This window comes from Cyprinus carpio, chromosome A7, assembly GCF_018340385.1.
Source record: "Cyprinus carpio isolate SPL01 chromosome A7, ASM1834038v1, whole genome shotgun sequence".
NCBI lineage: Eukaryota > Metazoa > Chordata > Actinopteri > Cypriniformes > Cyprinidae > Cyprinus > Cyprinus carpio.
The window spans coordinates 18511941-18529101 of record NC_056578.1 but is presented as its reverse complement, the minus strand read 5'-3'; the positions used below and the strand labels follow the sequence as shown (position 1 = coordinate 18529101).

Here is a 17161-nt window from a genome sequence, read left to right as displayed (position 1 = left end):
ATGAGAAGACTGGAGTAATGGCTGCTGAAAATTTAGCTTTGCCATCACAGGAGAAAATTGTCTTTTTTTTTTTTTTTTTTAATATACATTGAAATATAATATGCCACAATATTACTGGTTTTATGATGTTTTTGATCAAATAAATGTAATGTAAATGTAATGTACATTTTAAAACAAATCCCAAATCAGATAAATAAATCAATGAATAATACAAATAAAAGAAATATCTTCATATAAAAAATAAACAAAGGCTTTGCCTGTGCTCTTTCCTAGCTGAGATTTTTATTTTATTTTTTCACATTTTTTTTTTTTTTTTTTTTTTTAAGAAAGATCAGAATATCCACATTTGCACCTTTTACAGAAAAATGCATTTTAAGCACAAACAGAATTTAGTCTGAATTTAGCTTTGTGAAATTATGCTTCATAAAACTACATAAAAGCAAACGGCCTCAATGCGAATGCAAATTCTGTCTCTGACAGTAGGTTGCACTGTGCTTATAAACACTACTTTAATATGCATCATACAGAGGAAATACCATCCAAACTTTTCTGAAGACAGTTAGTTCCTCTCAGAGATATACATAAATACACCCACCCCAAATGTATCACGATTCATTTAACATCTCAACTGACTTCGACACAAATCTTCAGCAATATTCATCTGGCTCGGCATGCATCATTACATTGCTATCATTTATTTATATGCCAATTTAATGATGGTAAATGATACATACACATTGTTGAACTAAATGGTGGACATGTATTTCACAGTATTTCCATTTCTGTTATTCGGCCAAGCACAGGCATCATTACTTGTTTAATGCAATACAATACAGGCAGATTAATCAGTGTGTTTCTATGTCGGACATGAGTTTGTGTGACCTGTACAGCAGAGCTATAACCTGATTGAATGTAATGTTTACCAAAGGAATGATTTGATCTGGCCACTGCATGTTCTCTAATTACACACCCACACTGCACAGCCTCAGAGTTCAAACATTTCAGAAACAATAACTGAAAGATTTGCTGTCAGGAATGTTGCCTGAGCATGATAAACATTTGTTGTTGTGAAAGAGAGGGCCGCAGGCTGGAGGGTGATGGCTTGGGTGATGTAAAGCTAATGAGATGTTAATTGAGAGGCAGCGGCCTAGTTTCAGTCCAACCCATTTAAACTCTGAGAGCCAAGAGCATGGGAATGGAGACGGGGAGAGAAGGAGTACTGGATGGCCCTCCGTAGGGCAGCGGACTCCCTGGGCAGTTTATCATTGGATTTTTATCTTCTCTTATTTTTCTGTCTTTCCTTTCTCCTGATTATGAATAACAGTGTTTTGAAGTGCTGTAATGAGCATGAAGATCTCAGCTCACTCAATCATTAAAACAAACAAAAGAGTCTCCCCAAACTCTCTCTCACTCATTTACACACACAGCACGTCCAACAGACACTAATGAACATTCCTAAAATAAGCTAAAAGAAAAGAAATGACAGAGAAAATATCAACAAAGACAACTGCAACAACGCAGTAGAAACCCAGCTAATTAATTTCGTAAACCCCTTCTCTCTTTATCTGTCTGTGCATCTCTTTTATTTTTCTCTCCTTCTCCCTCCACTCCTTGTTCTCACTGTAACAGTCATTTAAATAATGTCTCAATTTTCAGCATCTGCTGTTTTAATGGGTCTTTTTGTGATTAAAGCAGCATGTCTAAATAGAGAGAGAGAGAGGAGAGAAATTCAGGTGCATGAGACGGAGAAAGTGAATCTCTAGTCTTCCAGACTGGAGAGAGCAGAGGTGGACAGCAGATGGGGTGAGGGCATAATGAGTTACAGGGCTTTCCCATCAGCCCTCTCACTGCACATTTTACCCTGAGTCCTTTGTGTTTGGCCATTAGTTGCACTATGTAGACCTTTTTTGTCCAGATATGTATGTGTCGATGGGTTTACAATATGTTTCAGGCCTAAAGGGATGGAAAATAGCCCCCACAGCTCCTTTTTGAAGACAAGGCACTACAATGATGTGTTAATGAGTTTGGGGACCGTGTTCTAACAAGACAAATGTGCTCAACATTTAGACAGTGTTTCAAAGATCCAAATTCATGGTAGCACAATGTGTGAATTTTTTTTTTTTTTTTTTTTTTTTTTTTGGATTGTGTAAGAGCCTAACAACACATTAGCACAACAGTGTGCACTTCAAAGAAAACTGGCAGATTAGGGCTCAACATGTTTAATAGAGGAAAAAATGAACAGAGCTTTTCAATGGTGGCAGCCTAATTTACAGGAGCCCTTTGTGTGTATAACAGACACTTCAACGTGCGTGTAATGAGTATATGTGTGCATTTACATTGAAGGTTGTGTATCAGTTTAAATTCAGGCTGTGGAATAAATATTCTTTGATTTATTAATCCAATGATTTGATTTGAGTAAAAAAAAAAAAAATCATATCAAACATTTGGGATCCATAAAACCCCAGTGGATGAATCAATGCCTTTTAAAGTGAAATAACAGGTGTGTGTAAAGAAAAATGCTTAAAAATATATTTAAATAAGTAAACCATCACTTTCATATACATAAAATTACATTTTTGTGGAGCTTGATGTCAGTGCATGTGAAATTAACATTATTTAAATGACGCTGTCAAAACATTTTCTAAAGCACCACATGCTAGTGTTTGCCTGTCCTTTTGAATTCCAAACACTTCCTGCAAAGATACACATTTGTTAATGACATGCAAATCAATGTTATAAATCTGTTGCTTTAGAACATACATACAGTATATACAGTAAATACATACACACAGACACACACACATATATATATATTGTGGGTTCGAGTCTCGGGCCGACAATACCACGACTGAGGTGCCCTTGAGCAAGGCACCGAACCCCCAACTGCTCCCCGGGCGCTGCAGCATAAATGGCTGCCCATTGCTCCAGGTGTCTGTGTTCACCTCTGTGTGTGTGCACCTTGGATGTGTTAAATGCAGAGCATGAATTCTGAGTATGAGTCACCATACTTGGCTGTATGTCACGTCACTCACTCACTCATACAATTATCATCATCATAATCTTAATGCACTTGTTTATGTATACATTTGTTAATATTGCTAGGTCCTCATAAATCCTAGTTTCATAAAATGGCTACAACAGTATGTATGCATTAATGTTTGCATAACCTGACATCCATCCATCTAACACTGTTAATCATAGTTCGTCCACCTCATGGGATAAATCAATAAAAGTGTGTTTAGGTCAGCAGCAGTAGCTATACAGGACCTCAGAGAGCTCTGCAGGAGACAAAGAGGAGATTGCTGGTCCAAACGAAAGAGAACATTGTTGTGATGTTAAGTAGAGAAATTGATTTCAAAAGCACTGCAGAGCAGCTCTACATGACACACAGGAAGACCGCAGGATGAAAAGACTTGAAAATATGAAGAAATAAGCAGCAGTAAGTAATGCATTTTAAAGCCATAGTTCACTGTAAAATGAAAACTCTTTCATCATTTAGAATATTGTTTGCAAGCTGGAGTGATATTAAGGAATAATTTGTATTTATTTATTTTTTAAGTATAGAACCATTTAAGTTAAGATAATTGTGGTTTGTTCCTAACAAAAAACTGTCACGTCTACAGTGCACTTTGAATATAGTTTAAAAATCATATAAACTAATTTTAAGGTGCATGGTAACATAAAAGGGATGGAAAGTAAATGTGAGGGTACTTAAATGATGACAAAATTTCCATTTTTGGTTGAACTGTTCCTTTCAGTCTCACCGTATACCTGCAACAAATAAACAATTAAACTTGCAGACACTTAAACAACATGACCCCATTTTCCAAGAGGTAAAAAATACAACCATGTCCCTCTGAGAGCAGAGAAGAAAATGAAGCATGACTTTTGAAGTCACATCACTTATTTACCTGTGTGTTTACAGAGAGAAGTGTTACTCAAAGATGACGTGTGGAACAGGTTGCTCCTTCAGTGTACACCGAGTGGCTGTGCAGATGAATCACTGTGTGTGTGCCTGAAGGCATTGCTGTAAAGCTGCACATCTGCATTTAAATGCTGCACAGGAGCTCTGTGCATGAAAAATAATATTTCAGTGCGACTATTTAAAGCCTGTTGTGGTGATCCCACTTTGCACTGAAATAGCATTATATACCATATGAATTATTTATGGACGCCATCTTCATTATAGGGCTTGGCTCAGAGAGGAGGAGAATGCAGCCTAATGGACCGCCCAGAGGGGTGGAGCTAACTGTATGTGTATGTAGTGAACTTAAAATAGTTTCATAACAGTTTTTTTAAAAACTTGGAAATTTGGAAATGTGGGTTTGCATATATGCATGGCTTTTTGTGTGTGCGAGAATCCTTCATCTCCACTGAAGGTCTTTCACAACCATCACTGTGGACTGGAGCACCTCATCACCTACTTGAATTTTTTTTTAGTCCATACACTTGACACATGAATCTGGTTCTGCCTTAGAATCAGTCTTCTCTTAGTGCCACATTTCCTCCATTGCCTTCCCAGTGTTACTGCATTTGACTATAACCTGCTCACTCTGACATCCAGAGCACTTGAGTTCCTTGTCTGAAGTGTGCAGAGCATTGCTGTCTATACGATGTCTATATATATATATTGAAAAAAGTATTTTATGTTCACCAAGGCTGCCTTTATTTAATCAACCATAAAGTAAAAACAGTAATATTGTGAAATTTTATTCAAATTTAAAATAACTTTTCTATTTGAAAATATCTAAAAATGTAATTTATTCTAGTGATGATAAAGCTGAATTTTCAGCATTATTACTCCTGTCTTCAGTCTCAAAAGATCCTTCAGAAATCATTTTGCTAATAGACTTATTTTGTTACATTTATTTACTGTCATTTTTGATTATGAATTTAAGTTTCTTTAAAAAAAAATGTGTATGTTGTAATGAGAGAAATCATCATTATAGATTCAGGAGTTTAAAATTCCCTGTAAGATTTTTAAATTAACTTCCTCAGCTTACTAAATTGACTTCCCATCCACGATCACACGAACATGACTTCTGTGAAGTGACCAGTACGTACAGTACACTTGTGGCTTTGGTTACCTGTTCTACTAAAATCACCATCCGGAGGAGGTGGGAGTTTTGATTTTCTGTCCGTTTCCAAGGTGATTGTCATGGTGAAACCAACTGCATCCAAGCAGCGAGTTCCATCCAGTTAGGCTCTTAATGTATGGATGGAGGGAAAGAACTCTCTCTCTCTCTTTCTCTTTCATATTCCTCTTAGCCCTTTCAATTAATCTCTCTGTTTTTCTCACGCACACACACACTCACTCCTTTTCTCAGTTTCTCCCTCCTCTCCCCCATAATTAGATCTGGTTAATTTACGCTGTGTGGCGCGCTGGGAAGAGGCAAGCTGTAATAATGTGTGTGTGTGGAGTGGGTTATTATGGAGAGGGGTATAAATCGTCTCTGCTAGCCCTGCTGAATCCAAACTGCTACTGCTAAACCCTCTTAGCTTGGGTGTGTCGGTTTGAGTATTGAGATTCATGCGGACATATATTGTTTGTGTTTATATGTACATTCTTCACCTGTACATTTGCATGTGATCTGCAGATTGATTCATCTTATGCTAAAATAAACTCAAGTCTGTTTATGTTTGTGTGTTTTTTTTGTGGCAGGAGAGGTGGGGCCCGTACCGGTTCCAATTTTTATGTATGATGGCAGAGGGCAGGGGCCCTTAAGGGGGTTCTCTGTGTGGGTGGGTGTGGTTTCAACAAACACATTGTTTGGGCTTGGCACTGACACTGCATTTGGTGCTTTACTGGAATTCCATCTTTTACACATTTTGGTCTTATTTTGAAGGATTCTTCAGTTCATGTTATTCCAGAAATGTACAGTTAAATACACTTAAATATAAGCTATTTAAAATGTAAGTACACAACATTTAAATGTTAGTTTTATATTTTTTATGTTAGTTTGTTGCTTGCAAGAAAAAAAAAATAAAAATACCTCTTTTGTCCGGCTACATGAAGTAGTTATGGCTAACTGGGCCATACTAACCAGACAAATTTTGACCCCTTGGTCCATCTTGATTAGGCCAACTACTTTTCACAAACCAGTTAATTTCAGATAAATTAAAGTTTCACCCTGCATATTTTTCATGTATAAATCACACAGTATGGAAGTAAAACCAGTTGCAAATGGTGTCTCTAGGCCGCAATTTGCCCACTGAATGTTTGGAGGAGGCTGCAGGTCACCAGTAGTGATGGTTATTCTGCTAATTGTCTCAAGAGTATATAGCTGCGGTGGGAACCTGCTCTAGAAAGTGCTTTGTTGATTAGAAACCAAGCCCTGGTGCTCAGAGTGGTTGTGTTTTAATGGAAGCTGCTCCATTGCTACAGCTGGACCCTCTGTGTAACTCAGCCCCCATCTTCAGTTATGAAAGACAGATCAATGGAGGCGGTCCAGCTATCATATTGTAGTCTCTCTGTCAGATATACCATATACAGGTGTGTGTGTGTGTGTGTGACTGCCTTTTTTGAACGTCCAGAAAAACGTTTCCATTACTGTTTTTAACATAATTCACACAAAAATATAAGAGGAGCAGTCAGGTGTCAGAGTAAATAAATAATATATTTATACAAGAGATGTACAACGATAAAATAAATCTGAGACTTTAATACTTTGCTTGTTTTGTTCTAACACCAGAGCGCCTCAATGGTTGAGGCATTTAGGAATGTTTGTTTTAAATTTAATCGGCTTGCTGCTCGCTGTGCATCCGTGGAGAAGAGAGGTCGGAGCATGTCAGGAAATGGCACATTTCTCATTAGGGCACAGCCCAGAAGCAGTGATGCTGAAACACTACCAATAGACAAAGAGATGAAAACAAGGAGAGAGAGGCCGAGTGCAGGAGAACAGAAAGACGGAGAGGGAGGAGGAGTTCACAGAGAGATACAGTATGCTCCAGTAACCCCACTGGTTCAGCTGCTACACTCTCATCCCTGACTGTTTGTGTTTGCATGTGAAGTTGAGTGATGTGTCGGTGCCAGAATGAGTAATGGTTCTGAATCTAAACAGACACACTTACTAATGATAATCAAAAACAAAAAACCAAAAGAAAAAAAAAAAAAAAAATCATAAAACATTAAACACACTACAAACTAAAAAAAACCCACTCCGATGCCTCAAATACAAAACAGAAATGAATACTCATAACTCACCTTCAGGAATTTGTACATGCAGCTGGGGAATTTGTTCTGCAGTTGTTCCTGTATTTAATAGAGCAGCAGCATTAGTAATGGCAAAGCCATTGGTTTGATTCCTAGGAACAGACAAACTAATAAGGCATACACTGGGAAAAAAACCCTCTTTATACCAGTTTGACTTGTCTATCGCCATCTGTGGTTGAAACATGAAATTGCAAATTAATTGCAAAGTTGTTTTATTTTTATTTTTTTTTCCTTTTATAGTATTTTGCACTGAAGAATATGATAGTTTTTCTTATGCGGTTGCCTGTGATCACCATGTTGGAGTGGATCTGTCATTTACACCAACACTCCCTAAAGTAAGAAGACTTTCATTGCATATATTTGAAAAATTTTATATGAGACATGATGTGAATACAAATTACGTAAATCTGAAATGTCAAATCCATTCCAGCCACTCAGATTACAAATTATTATTCTAGTCTTACAGCAATGAATCAGGTTTGGGCAAGAACATCATTTTAAACACTGAACAAATGCATGTTAATGATTTTATTCATTAGTTTTGACTTGTTTATATCTCAGTATTCCAGTCTTTGGTGACAAATGCCAGGCTTCTCCAATAATTTAGATCTGCTTCCATCCAATCAACAACCAATGGATAGAACCAAGTCCCCATCCTACATTTTTTAGTCTCTTTTTATAATCTGTTTTACTCTGATGTATGTCACAATATGGAAGAAATTATATGTTTCTACTTCTGTTTTGACGTGACTTTAATGTGGCATGGTAGTTGCTTTTACATGTTTTCTTGCTTTTAGCTGGTTTAGATGGTTGACCAAATATACTACCAGCTGGCTGGGCCCGACTGAGGTAAACACGAACTTGGTGAATTTGATTAGATTTGGCAGACCGTTTGGAACAGTAATAAACCACGTTTCAAACACAAATTTGACCAACTTAAATTGGCTTGGCTTTTCTAGCAGGGTTGTAAAAAAAAGGAATGTTGCGTGGTGTTTTATTTCAGTTAGATTGCTGTGTTATTTAAATACAGAGTTATGGCATGAAACTCAGATGGCGCAGTCTGATAGTTTTATTTGAATCTGATGTAATGATATCATCACATGGCACAGCTGATTGGTTCTCTCCTGTAGTGGTAGCCAATGAGATCAACATTCAAATATATGACTAGAGCTTGCCTTAGCAGTGCAGCTTGCTTCAGAAACCCTTCACCTTCCCCAGCTCCACCTGTATAGATCTGCTACGAGGTGATTCATGTATGCTATGGGGTTATTTCATGTATGTTATATTTGCAGCAGCAATATTTCTTACATGCTCACAGCAGCATGTTTTGGATGTACTGGCAGTAGCAAGTCTCGGTACTTGCTCTGCCGCAGCAGCAGCATAGCAGATCTATTCCGCCAAGACCAAATACATTAACATTGTCATGTACAGTACCATACCAATCCCTCCAAGAGTTGTCATGACAGAACTGTGATTAAATAGAATGATGTCTTTTTGTGAAGCGTGCAATTTCCGCATCAAAAAAGAGTGTCATTGACCTAGATATGATGATGTTAAAAAAATGAGAAGATAAAGACACAGTAAATAATAAATTAAGTGTTTTAGACACATTTGTGGGAAAGTTTTTTGAAATCACAGTGGAGAGATAAAGCAAAAAAAAAAAATATATATATATATAGTGGAAACAGATGTACAGAGAAATTCATTCGATTTATGCCTTCCTTTCTGTGCATCACATCTCCCGCAGAGGCAATCAATGAGATATGTGTGAAAGCCTTGAAAAGATGCCTTTCTGGGAGCCCTTTTTCCCTTCCTTTTCTGAGAATGCTTTTTTTCCCCTCGCTTCTGCCTGCCTTCTTTGACTCACACGAAACAAAACGACCAGTTACAGAAGCACCACTGTGTGAGTTTAAGCTGCCAAACACCACCCGGAGATCCTTCTGAGCTCGATGATGCTAGATTAGCTGGAACAAGTATATCAGTAGGACACAAAAAGAACACAGAGAGGTAAGTGAGAGAGGACGCAGGAGGGGCCCGGCCCTCTTGTTATGCTAAGAGTGTTCCGAACGGTCCCGCTTGGTTCAAGTTAATTATGACCAACATTTAAAAAAAGAGCACTTGTCTTGAGGACGGTGGTTGGCTGTGGGAGAGACAGACCTCGCGCTAATTGTGTTTGTGTTTCCAGCTCCTCCCCTCATCTCCAGCCCTCTCCCAGTATGAGCTCCTGCGGGACACACTATGTGAGTCACAGCCCAATGAGAGGCTTTGGAAAATCACTCCCTTATTCGGATCTGGAAGGTTCTAAATCCTGGTCATTATACAGTAACTGGTTGATTCAGTCTTTTCTTCTCCTACAAGACCGATGGACTTTTATTGAGTGGTATTTTACTTCTAAAAATAACAATCCACCTGTTTGCTCTCTTTCAAATGCTCACCCATTTTCTATGGCACACAATAGTCAAGAACAGATGCAGATGCATACTTTTGTTTGATTTAATGCCTTTGAGCTATGAAAGTAAGACACCAAAGCTGTGAAAGAATTAATGATTGGTTATGAAATTAGTAAACTGTGTAGAATTGTCTTCTGGCTATGCGTTCGTGTAAGAATATCTATTGTACATTTATATTTTTTGGCTGGTTGGAGTGTGGGTTTTCTGTTTTTTAATGATGGCTAATGTAGTGTTCCCATGTGTTCCCATATGCATGGGACTGTATTAGATGACCTCAAAGTGGATGCAGGGACTGAGTGGACAGAGGTAAAAACAGGCCAGACTAAGGGGTTCAATCAAGGTGTTTAAATCCTAATTTAAACATGGGATCCCAAGTATATACAGTATACTATCATTCAAAAGTTTGGGTTTGGTAAGATTTTTAAAATGTTTGAAATAAGTCCCATATGCTGACCAAGGCTGCATTTATTTGATCAAATACACAGTAAAACTATAATATATTGAAATATTATTATGGTTGAAAATAGCTTTTCTCTTTAAATATTTTTTAAAATGGCATTTAGTCTTGTAATTGCAAAGCTGAATTATTATCAGCCATTACTCCAGTCTTCAGTGTTACGTGATCTGTTAGAAATCACTTTTATATGCTTGATTTGGTGCAAAGAAACAGAAGTTGTTTAATCATTTTTGTGGAAACAAAAAAAATCTTTTATATAAATAAATTCCAAATAAAAATCACAAATTTAAAATAAAAAACTTTAAATAACAATCTCTAAAAAGCAACATCTTAACCAACAAATAATCACCAATTTAATGCATCCTTTCAGAATAAAAGTATTTCTTTTGCTGGCCCCACATTTTTGAACGGTATTGTGTTCTCCAAAAGCAGTCCATTAAACTTGATGAAACTGGCATTGGAGATTTATATGGTATGCTTTAACATGCACTTAACAGAAATGTCTAAAGACCTGCCAAACACACATATTGCATAGTGTTGTCATTCTTGCTGCAGCATCAGCTCATCATTGCATTTCCAAATATATGAGTAGATCAGAGCACATCAGATCTTGTATTGACACTTCCGTTGTTAATTGTCTAGACCAGCACTATGTGTACTCTATCAATCTATTTTGGGAAATTTAAGAAGAGAAAAGATCCGGTATGAAGTGATAGGACTTTGACAGCCCCAAATAAAAAAGATTTTGTCCTGCTTAAGTACTTTGGAAAGTCTGCTTTCTGTGAAGGTTTGCATATTGTTCATTTTAAGTGTTCAGATGGTGGCATTTTGAATTGCAGTTAAGTGGACGGTCTTAGTATGTGTATGAAGGGTTAAAGTAATCTGTCTTTCTCTGTCTCTTTTGTCTTCAGCAATGGCAGATTTCCATGTGCAGCCACGTTCAGTTCGTGCAGAGCTGGGAGGTGTTGGGCGATTTCAGTGCCAAATCCATGGCCTGCCCGAGCCAGTCATCAGCTGGGAGAGAGATGGGCGACCCGTGGATACATCTGATGACAGGTACTACCGTAAAATACTCTTACACACAATGATATTTGAAAGGATGCACCCAGTGTTATTGGCAAATATACATGTCTCCCTCTCACAGTGGGCCTGTCTATGTGTGTCTTTTCTGTGCAGGTATACTCTGTTGCCCACGGGCGTGCTGCAGATAACGGGTGTTCGCCCTGAGGACAGCGGGATGTACTGCTGTGTTGCCCACAACAGTGCTGGAGTCAAACACAGCACAGGAGCACAGCTCACAGTCTCAGGTATGCTCAAAAATTCTTCTCTGATTTCTTGAGTCTTTCCACATCCTTTTCTTTCTGTAACTTGCTTTACCTCTTTCGTCCTAGGCTCCCAGTCATCTGTTTACAAAGAACCCATGATCCTAGTTGGCCCTGAAAACCTCACCCTCACAGTTCACCAGACTGCCATCTTGGAGTGTGTTGCCACGGGTTACCCTCGCCCGATCGTTTCGTGGAGTAGACTGGGTAAGACTCAATGAAGTTGCTCTCCAAATTGCCTTGAGTGGTTCTCAGAGCAAAACCCAGCAGGAATGCTGCAGAGAGCTTTAATATGCTCTCCACTACATACTGACTATAAAATACCCAATCAACTGAAAAAGAGGAAAGGGAAAATCTCCTCCAGCAAGGTAATGTAACATGATGAAGGACAGAGATGAGAAGAAATGAGCCGATGGATCTCTGTCTGGAAAACCTTCCCATAAAAGAGTCATATCCTAAATTATTTACCATCTTATTTTTCTCCCTAAAGTCCACTTATGATATTAGTTAAAGGGGTCATGAACTGCCTTTTTTTATTATTTTGTGCTGTTCTCTGAGGTCCACTTATAAGGTAATTAAAATATTTACATCAATAAACATCAGAATTTAGAAGTAATAGGCTATTTTCTGTCCTATTTTGACTCCCCTCATCAGAACACACTGCTTGAATAGGTGTAGACTCAATGTATTGTAGACTCAGTGTAAACGCCCACTGTGTTTTTACATTTACATACATTTTACATTTAGTCATTTTGCAGATGCTTTTATCCAAAGCAACTTACAATTGGGGACTACATAAAGCGATTCTTCTTAAAGAGAAAAATAGACACAGGAAGTGCTCGTAATACCAAGATTCAGGTATTGTTCAAATAAGTACAAGCTAGAAAGGGAAGAAATAAATACATAAATACATTTTTTTTTTTAGGAATGTAGCATCGAAATAGATGAGTTTTCAGCTGTTGCTTAAAAATTGTCAGGGATTCAGCATTCCAGGCACACCAGGAATGGTGAATTTTGAAAAAATATATATTTTTTTTTTTTGTTTTTTCATCCAATGTTGTTCTTTTGGAATCCACAGACTCATTGTATGGTCAAAAACAGTATTCTTCAGAATATATTGTTTTATGTTTATACAGGTGTGGAACGGCATGTGGGGAGTAAATGATAAGAGAATTTATTCATGGGTGAACTTTCCTACGCTACACTGTAAAAAACAAATATGCATCAAAGTTAAATCAAAGACTATTAGACTATATTTACTGAAAAATACTATTTCAGGTTTTTTTTTACTTTAACATTTCAAATTTAATTCAGTGTGTGTTCTTTGTAATTGTGAAATTCACTAGCAGTTTCTGACTGAAAATAGTTTTTTTTTTTTTTTTTCAGTGTACCAAAATATATCAAAATGAAGCACCACAACTGTTTTCAACATTCATAATAATAACAAATGTTACTTGAGCACCAAATCAAACATATTAGAATGATATCTGAAGAATCATGAACACTGGAGTAATGGCTGCTGAATCATTCAGATTACAGGAATAAATTGTATTTTAAAATATATATTGAAATAGGAAACCTATATTTTAAATTGTAATAATATTTAACAGTATTACCGTTTTTACCATATTTTTGATCAAATAAATTCAGCTTGGAGAGCTTCTTTCAAAAACATCACAGAAATCGTACCAACCTGAAACCTTTGAATGGTACTGTACATCATTGGCATAGTACATCAATCTTGTTTAGTTCAAAAGATCCATAAAATTCAGATTTTGATGATAGGACCCTGTTTTAAAAAGCTGGCTGTTGTAATTTACACTCCAATCTAGTGAAGCCAAGTGGTGTGAAATGGTGAAGGAAACTCTTCCTGCTTAGGCTACGTTCACACTGCAGGCTAAAACGACCCAATTCCGATTTTTTTGCCTCTATGCGACCTGTATCTGATCTTTTCATGACAGTCTGAACGACACAGATCCGATCTTTTCAAATGTGACCCAGGCCACTTGGGTATGTGGTCCTGAATCCGATACGTATCCGATCTTTTAAAATGCGACCTCCGTCTGAACGGCCAGGCCACATGTATCTGACCCGTACGTCATTGATACGCTACAAACGTCATAATTCTGCGTTGAAGTAGGCGGGAACGAGAAGATAGAAGCCACTCACATCAGTATCCCAACCGAGCGGCAACCTCCCGCTCTCTCTCGTGAAGCCAATAAGGAAGTGACTAAAACTGCAATTCATCGACTGGCCACTTGAGGCTGGCTGCAAAAGGGAGTCAGTCCCATAGACACCCCATGTTAAAATGCCCAACTTTACAGCAGAAAAAAACATGTTTACAGCCTGGTGCAAAAAATTATTTTGGTCTATATTGCTAATTTTGCCCTTCATGACAACTGTGAGGGGGGTGAATTTTTTTATAACTCATCCGTTTAAATTATATTAAGCCTTAAAGTTCTGCATAATTAAAGGCGTGGCCACTTGAGTGACAGGTGGACTGCCGCTGCTGACAATGCCGTCGCGCTAGGTGGGCGTGGCTTCAGCAACCAGCTCCCGCCTTTTTGCCCATTTTCGATTTTCCGGGAGAGTCGCGCGGTGACGCGCTGCCAAGATGGCGACGGCCCGCTCTGCACACTTTGAGCTTCAAAACCGCTATTGAGGAGTCTATGGGTGACGTCACGGACGCTACGTCCATATTTTTTTACAGTCTATGATCCCAACACTCCTGGATGCGACTCCGCACCCACACGTTTCTCTGTACCGACGTTGCTAACACTGCTCCACAAAACGCCATGGCCAAAAACCTTGCTCTCCTCCTCCTTTTTAATTTTCTTCTTAAAACGAGAAGATTGTAATTGTGCTGGCTCCGTTGGGAAAAATAACTTTAATATTGCAAAAAGACCTCCCACTTCTCCTACACTGTTGTTGACATCCATGTTTAACGTTAGCTACTTCCGCAAACAACGAGTGACGTCGTTGGCCGTTGAGTACTCTTCTGCGCATGCGGGTCACTTCTGGGTCATTTCACGTTCACACAGGAGATCACAAAAGGTCGCATTTAATTGAAAATGTGAACGGCCTTGCAAAAAAATCGAATTTTTTCAAAAAATCGGAATTGAGCATTAAGCCCTGCAGTGTGAACGTAGCCTTAGACATAGTTTTCATAGATCAAATTGGCTGATACTATGTAGTGAGATTGGTTTCTGTGTGAAAAATGGCTCATTTATTTTTAAGCGTGCTCAGAGTTCTGAAGCCACACAATAGAAAAGGGTTTCAGACAATTTTGGGCATTGAACACTCTTTGCCACATCTGTCTGTCTTATCTTGATATGGATTAATGGAGATAAAAAAAGAGTCTCTCATCTTTACTTCTAAGGTGGTGTTGTAAATGGAGTGATGTTGGAACATGTTTATACACACGTGTGTGTGTGTGTGTGTGTGTGTGTGTGTGTGTGTGTGTGTGTGTGTTAGGCCTGTACCATTTTCTCTTTGCGTTTATATAACCAATTCAGACCATATTTATGTATTTTAAGGTTAACATATCCTACTTACATTTACTCACCGACCCAAGCCGACCGCTTTCTCTCAAGCAAGATTTCACGGTGACTCCCGCACTTGTATAATAATCCATTCTCAACTCTTTCTTTTTTCCTCCCAGCTATTATCTAATGTGATTCAATATCAGTGTGAATAGATATTGTTTTTGAAACAGGGCAAACTTTTCACAGCACTGGTTTCCAGCAGGAAACCATCAAATGGACAACTTTTTTTTGGCTAAGTGGAGGGCCTTTTGACCTCAAAGACCTGCAAAAACCATTTTTCATGTTCCAAAAATCAGTTTGACCAACCTAAGCTAGGGCTACACTGTTTTTACAATTGGCATACCCTGTAAAAAAGGTCCTAGATCACATTTAATTTTCAAAACTATTTTATTGAATTTTTTCATCAGCATAAATGTCATCATGTTATTAGATAACAGTACAGTCCATGGAACACACTGTACATTACTTCTTTCTTACACTGCCTCGTTTTTATTGCTGTCAAAAATTAAATATGCTGCTACCCTTACAGTAATAGGGTTTGTCGAGCACATGTACGCACACGCACACACACACACACACACACACACACACACACTTATGTCAGTGTCTCTGTGATATTTCATTGAATATGTTTATTAACACCTTAAAGGCTAAAAGCATGTATCTCTAAAGACAGATGAACGTCTATCATTAACTGTGTGAAACCAGATTGAGAAGCTCCAAACAGCCGCTGAATGAAAAGTGGAAATGTTTGTGCTACTCACAACAGATGCCAGTCAATTAGATCTGGTGATATGGTAACTGTACCCTGCCGCAGTATCTAACACTGTGTCTATAATGTCATTTTTACCTAAATTTATTAAGAGAGCTGAGAGGCCATATGAATGAAAGATGTAATTAGTGGGATTTAAAATTTTTGCTAGCACTTTTCCTCACTGAGTGTCCAATTACAGCTGTAGTGATAATCTAGACTGATATGGTCTATAGTAGCTGAAGTGATTCAGTGCTCAAAGAAAGTGTGTGTGTTCTACACAATGTATAGGAGTTGTCCATGATAACATGGTATATCCTGTGTCACTGGTGTTCATTGGTCATCTCGTATGTCTAAAGCCCCCTTCCTTGACCCTTGCTTTATCTGTGTATATATATATATGAGAGTTGTTTTTTTCTCTTATTGTCTATGACTCTTTGAAATGACTTTGGAATGATATTTATGGCCCCTTTTCTCGTCTGTTTTGTCTGTCTTTGTCAACACTATCCCTTCAACTCTCTTTCAGATGGTCGGCCAATAGGAGTTGAGGGAATCCAGGTACTAGGAACAGGAAACCTGATGATCTCTGATGTTAGAGTTCAGCATTCTGGCGTTTACGTCTGTGCTGCCAACAAGCCAGGAACCCGTGTGCGCAGAACTGCTCAGGGACGCCTGGTTGTGCAAGGTGACTCTTTCTTTGAAACGCACATCCCAAAACTTTTTATAACTTTCAAATTAGTCCAAGTAAAGTGTTAGTTACACTTCAGCACTGTGTGTTGAACAAATGTATCTAAACATATTTGCTTTGAAAGAGATCACATAAACATAAAAAAAAAAAAGATACTATAAAATCTGTGATTTTTTTTCGGAACCAAACTAATAACTAAAAAGTATCATATTGACCAACACTACAAGAGAGATTGCAAAGCATTATTTTCTATGTTATTTACATACTTTTATAGTCATTATTTTTTAGTTTTAGTTCTAGTAATATTGTTGTGCTTTTTGTAATTTTCTTAGTTTTAAATATTTCTATATAGCTTCATTTTAGTATTAGTGTTAGTAATTTTAGTACTTCAGCTTATTTCAGTCGGTTGCCAAGGCAAGTACACACACATTTTTGTGCACACACACACACACACACACACATGCACAGCACTTAGTAGCATCACTACTTGTAGTTAATTACTCCTAAGTAACACTACTGTACATTCAACAACCAAATGATCATACTGGAAGTGCTTTTGAAGTTAGTGACTGAATCTCAACGGCTGTAAACAATGATAGCGGGAGCAACGCTGAAGGTGTAGCTGAGAATTTATATGATCTTAGTAGTCAGATGGGGACGCAGCCTTTTGCTCACTGTAATATACTTCATTTACCTTAAAGAGATAGAGGGTGAGAGAGAAAGAGATGTGTTTTT

General features: G+C 37.9%; 1 protein-coding gene across 1 annotated transcript in view; it reads left to right on the top strand.

Annotated features, from left to right (window-relative positions):
- The window catches only part of LOC109093720 (immunoglobulin superfamily DCC subclass member 3-like), a 71796-nt gene that overhangs the window by 39630 nt on the left and 15005 nt on the right, over positions 1–17161 (top strand). Inside the window, exons 3-6 of the mRNA XM_042760098.1 lie at positions 11032–11176; positions 11297–11427; positions 11512–11649; positions 16265–16423. Coding sequence (XP_042616032.1) covers positions 11032–11176; positions 11297–11427; positions 11512–11649; positions 16265–16423 — 573 coding nt within the window. The remainder of the gene's footprint in view (positions 1–11031; positions 11177–11296; positions 11428–11511; positions 11650–16264; positions 16424–17161) is intronic.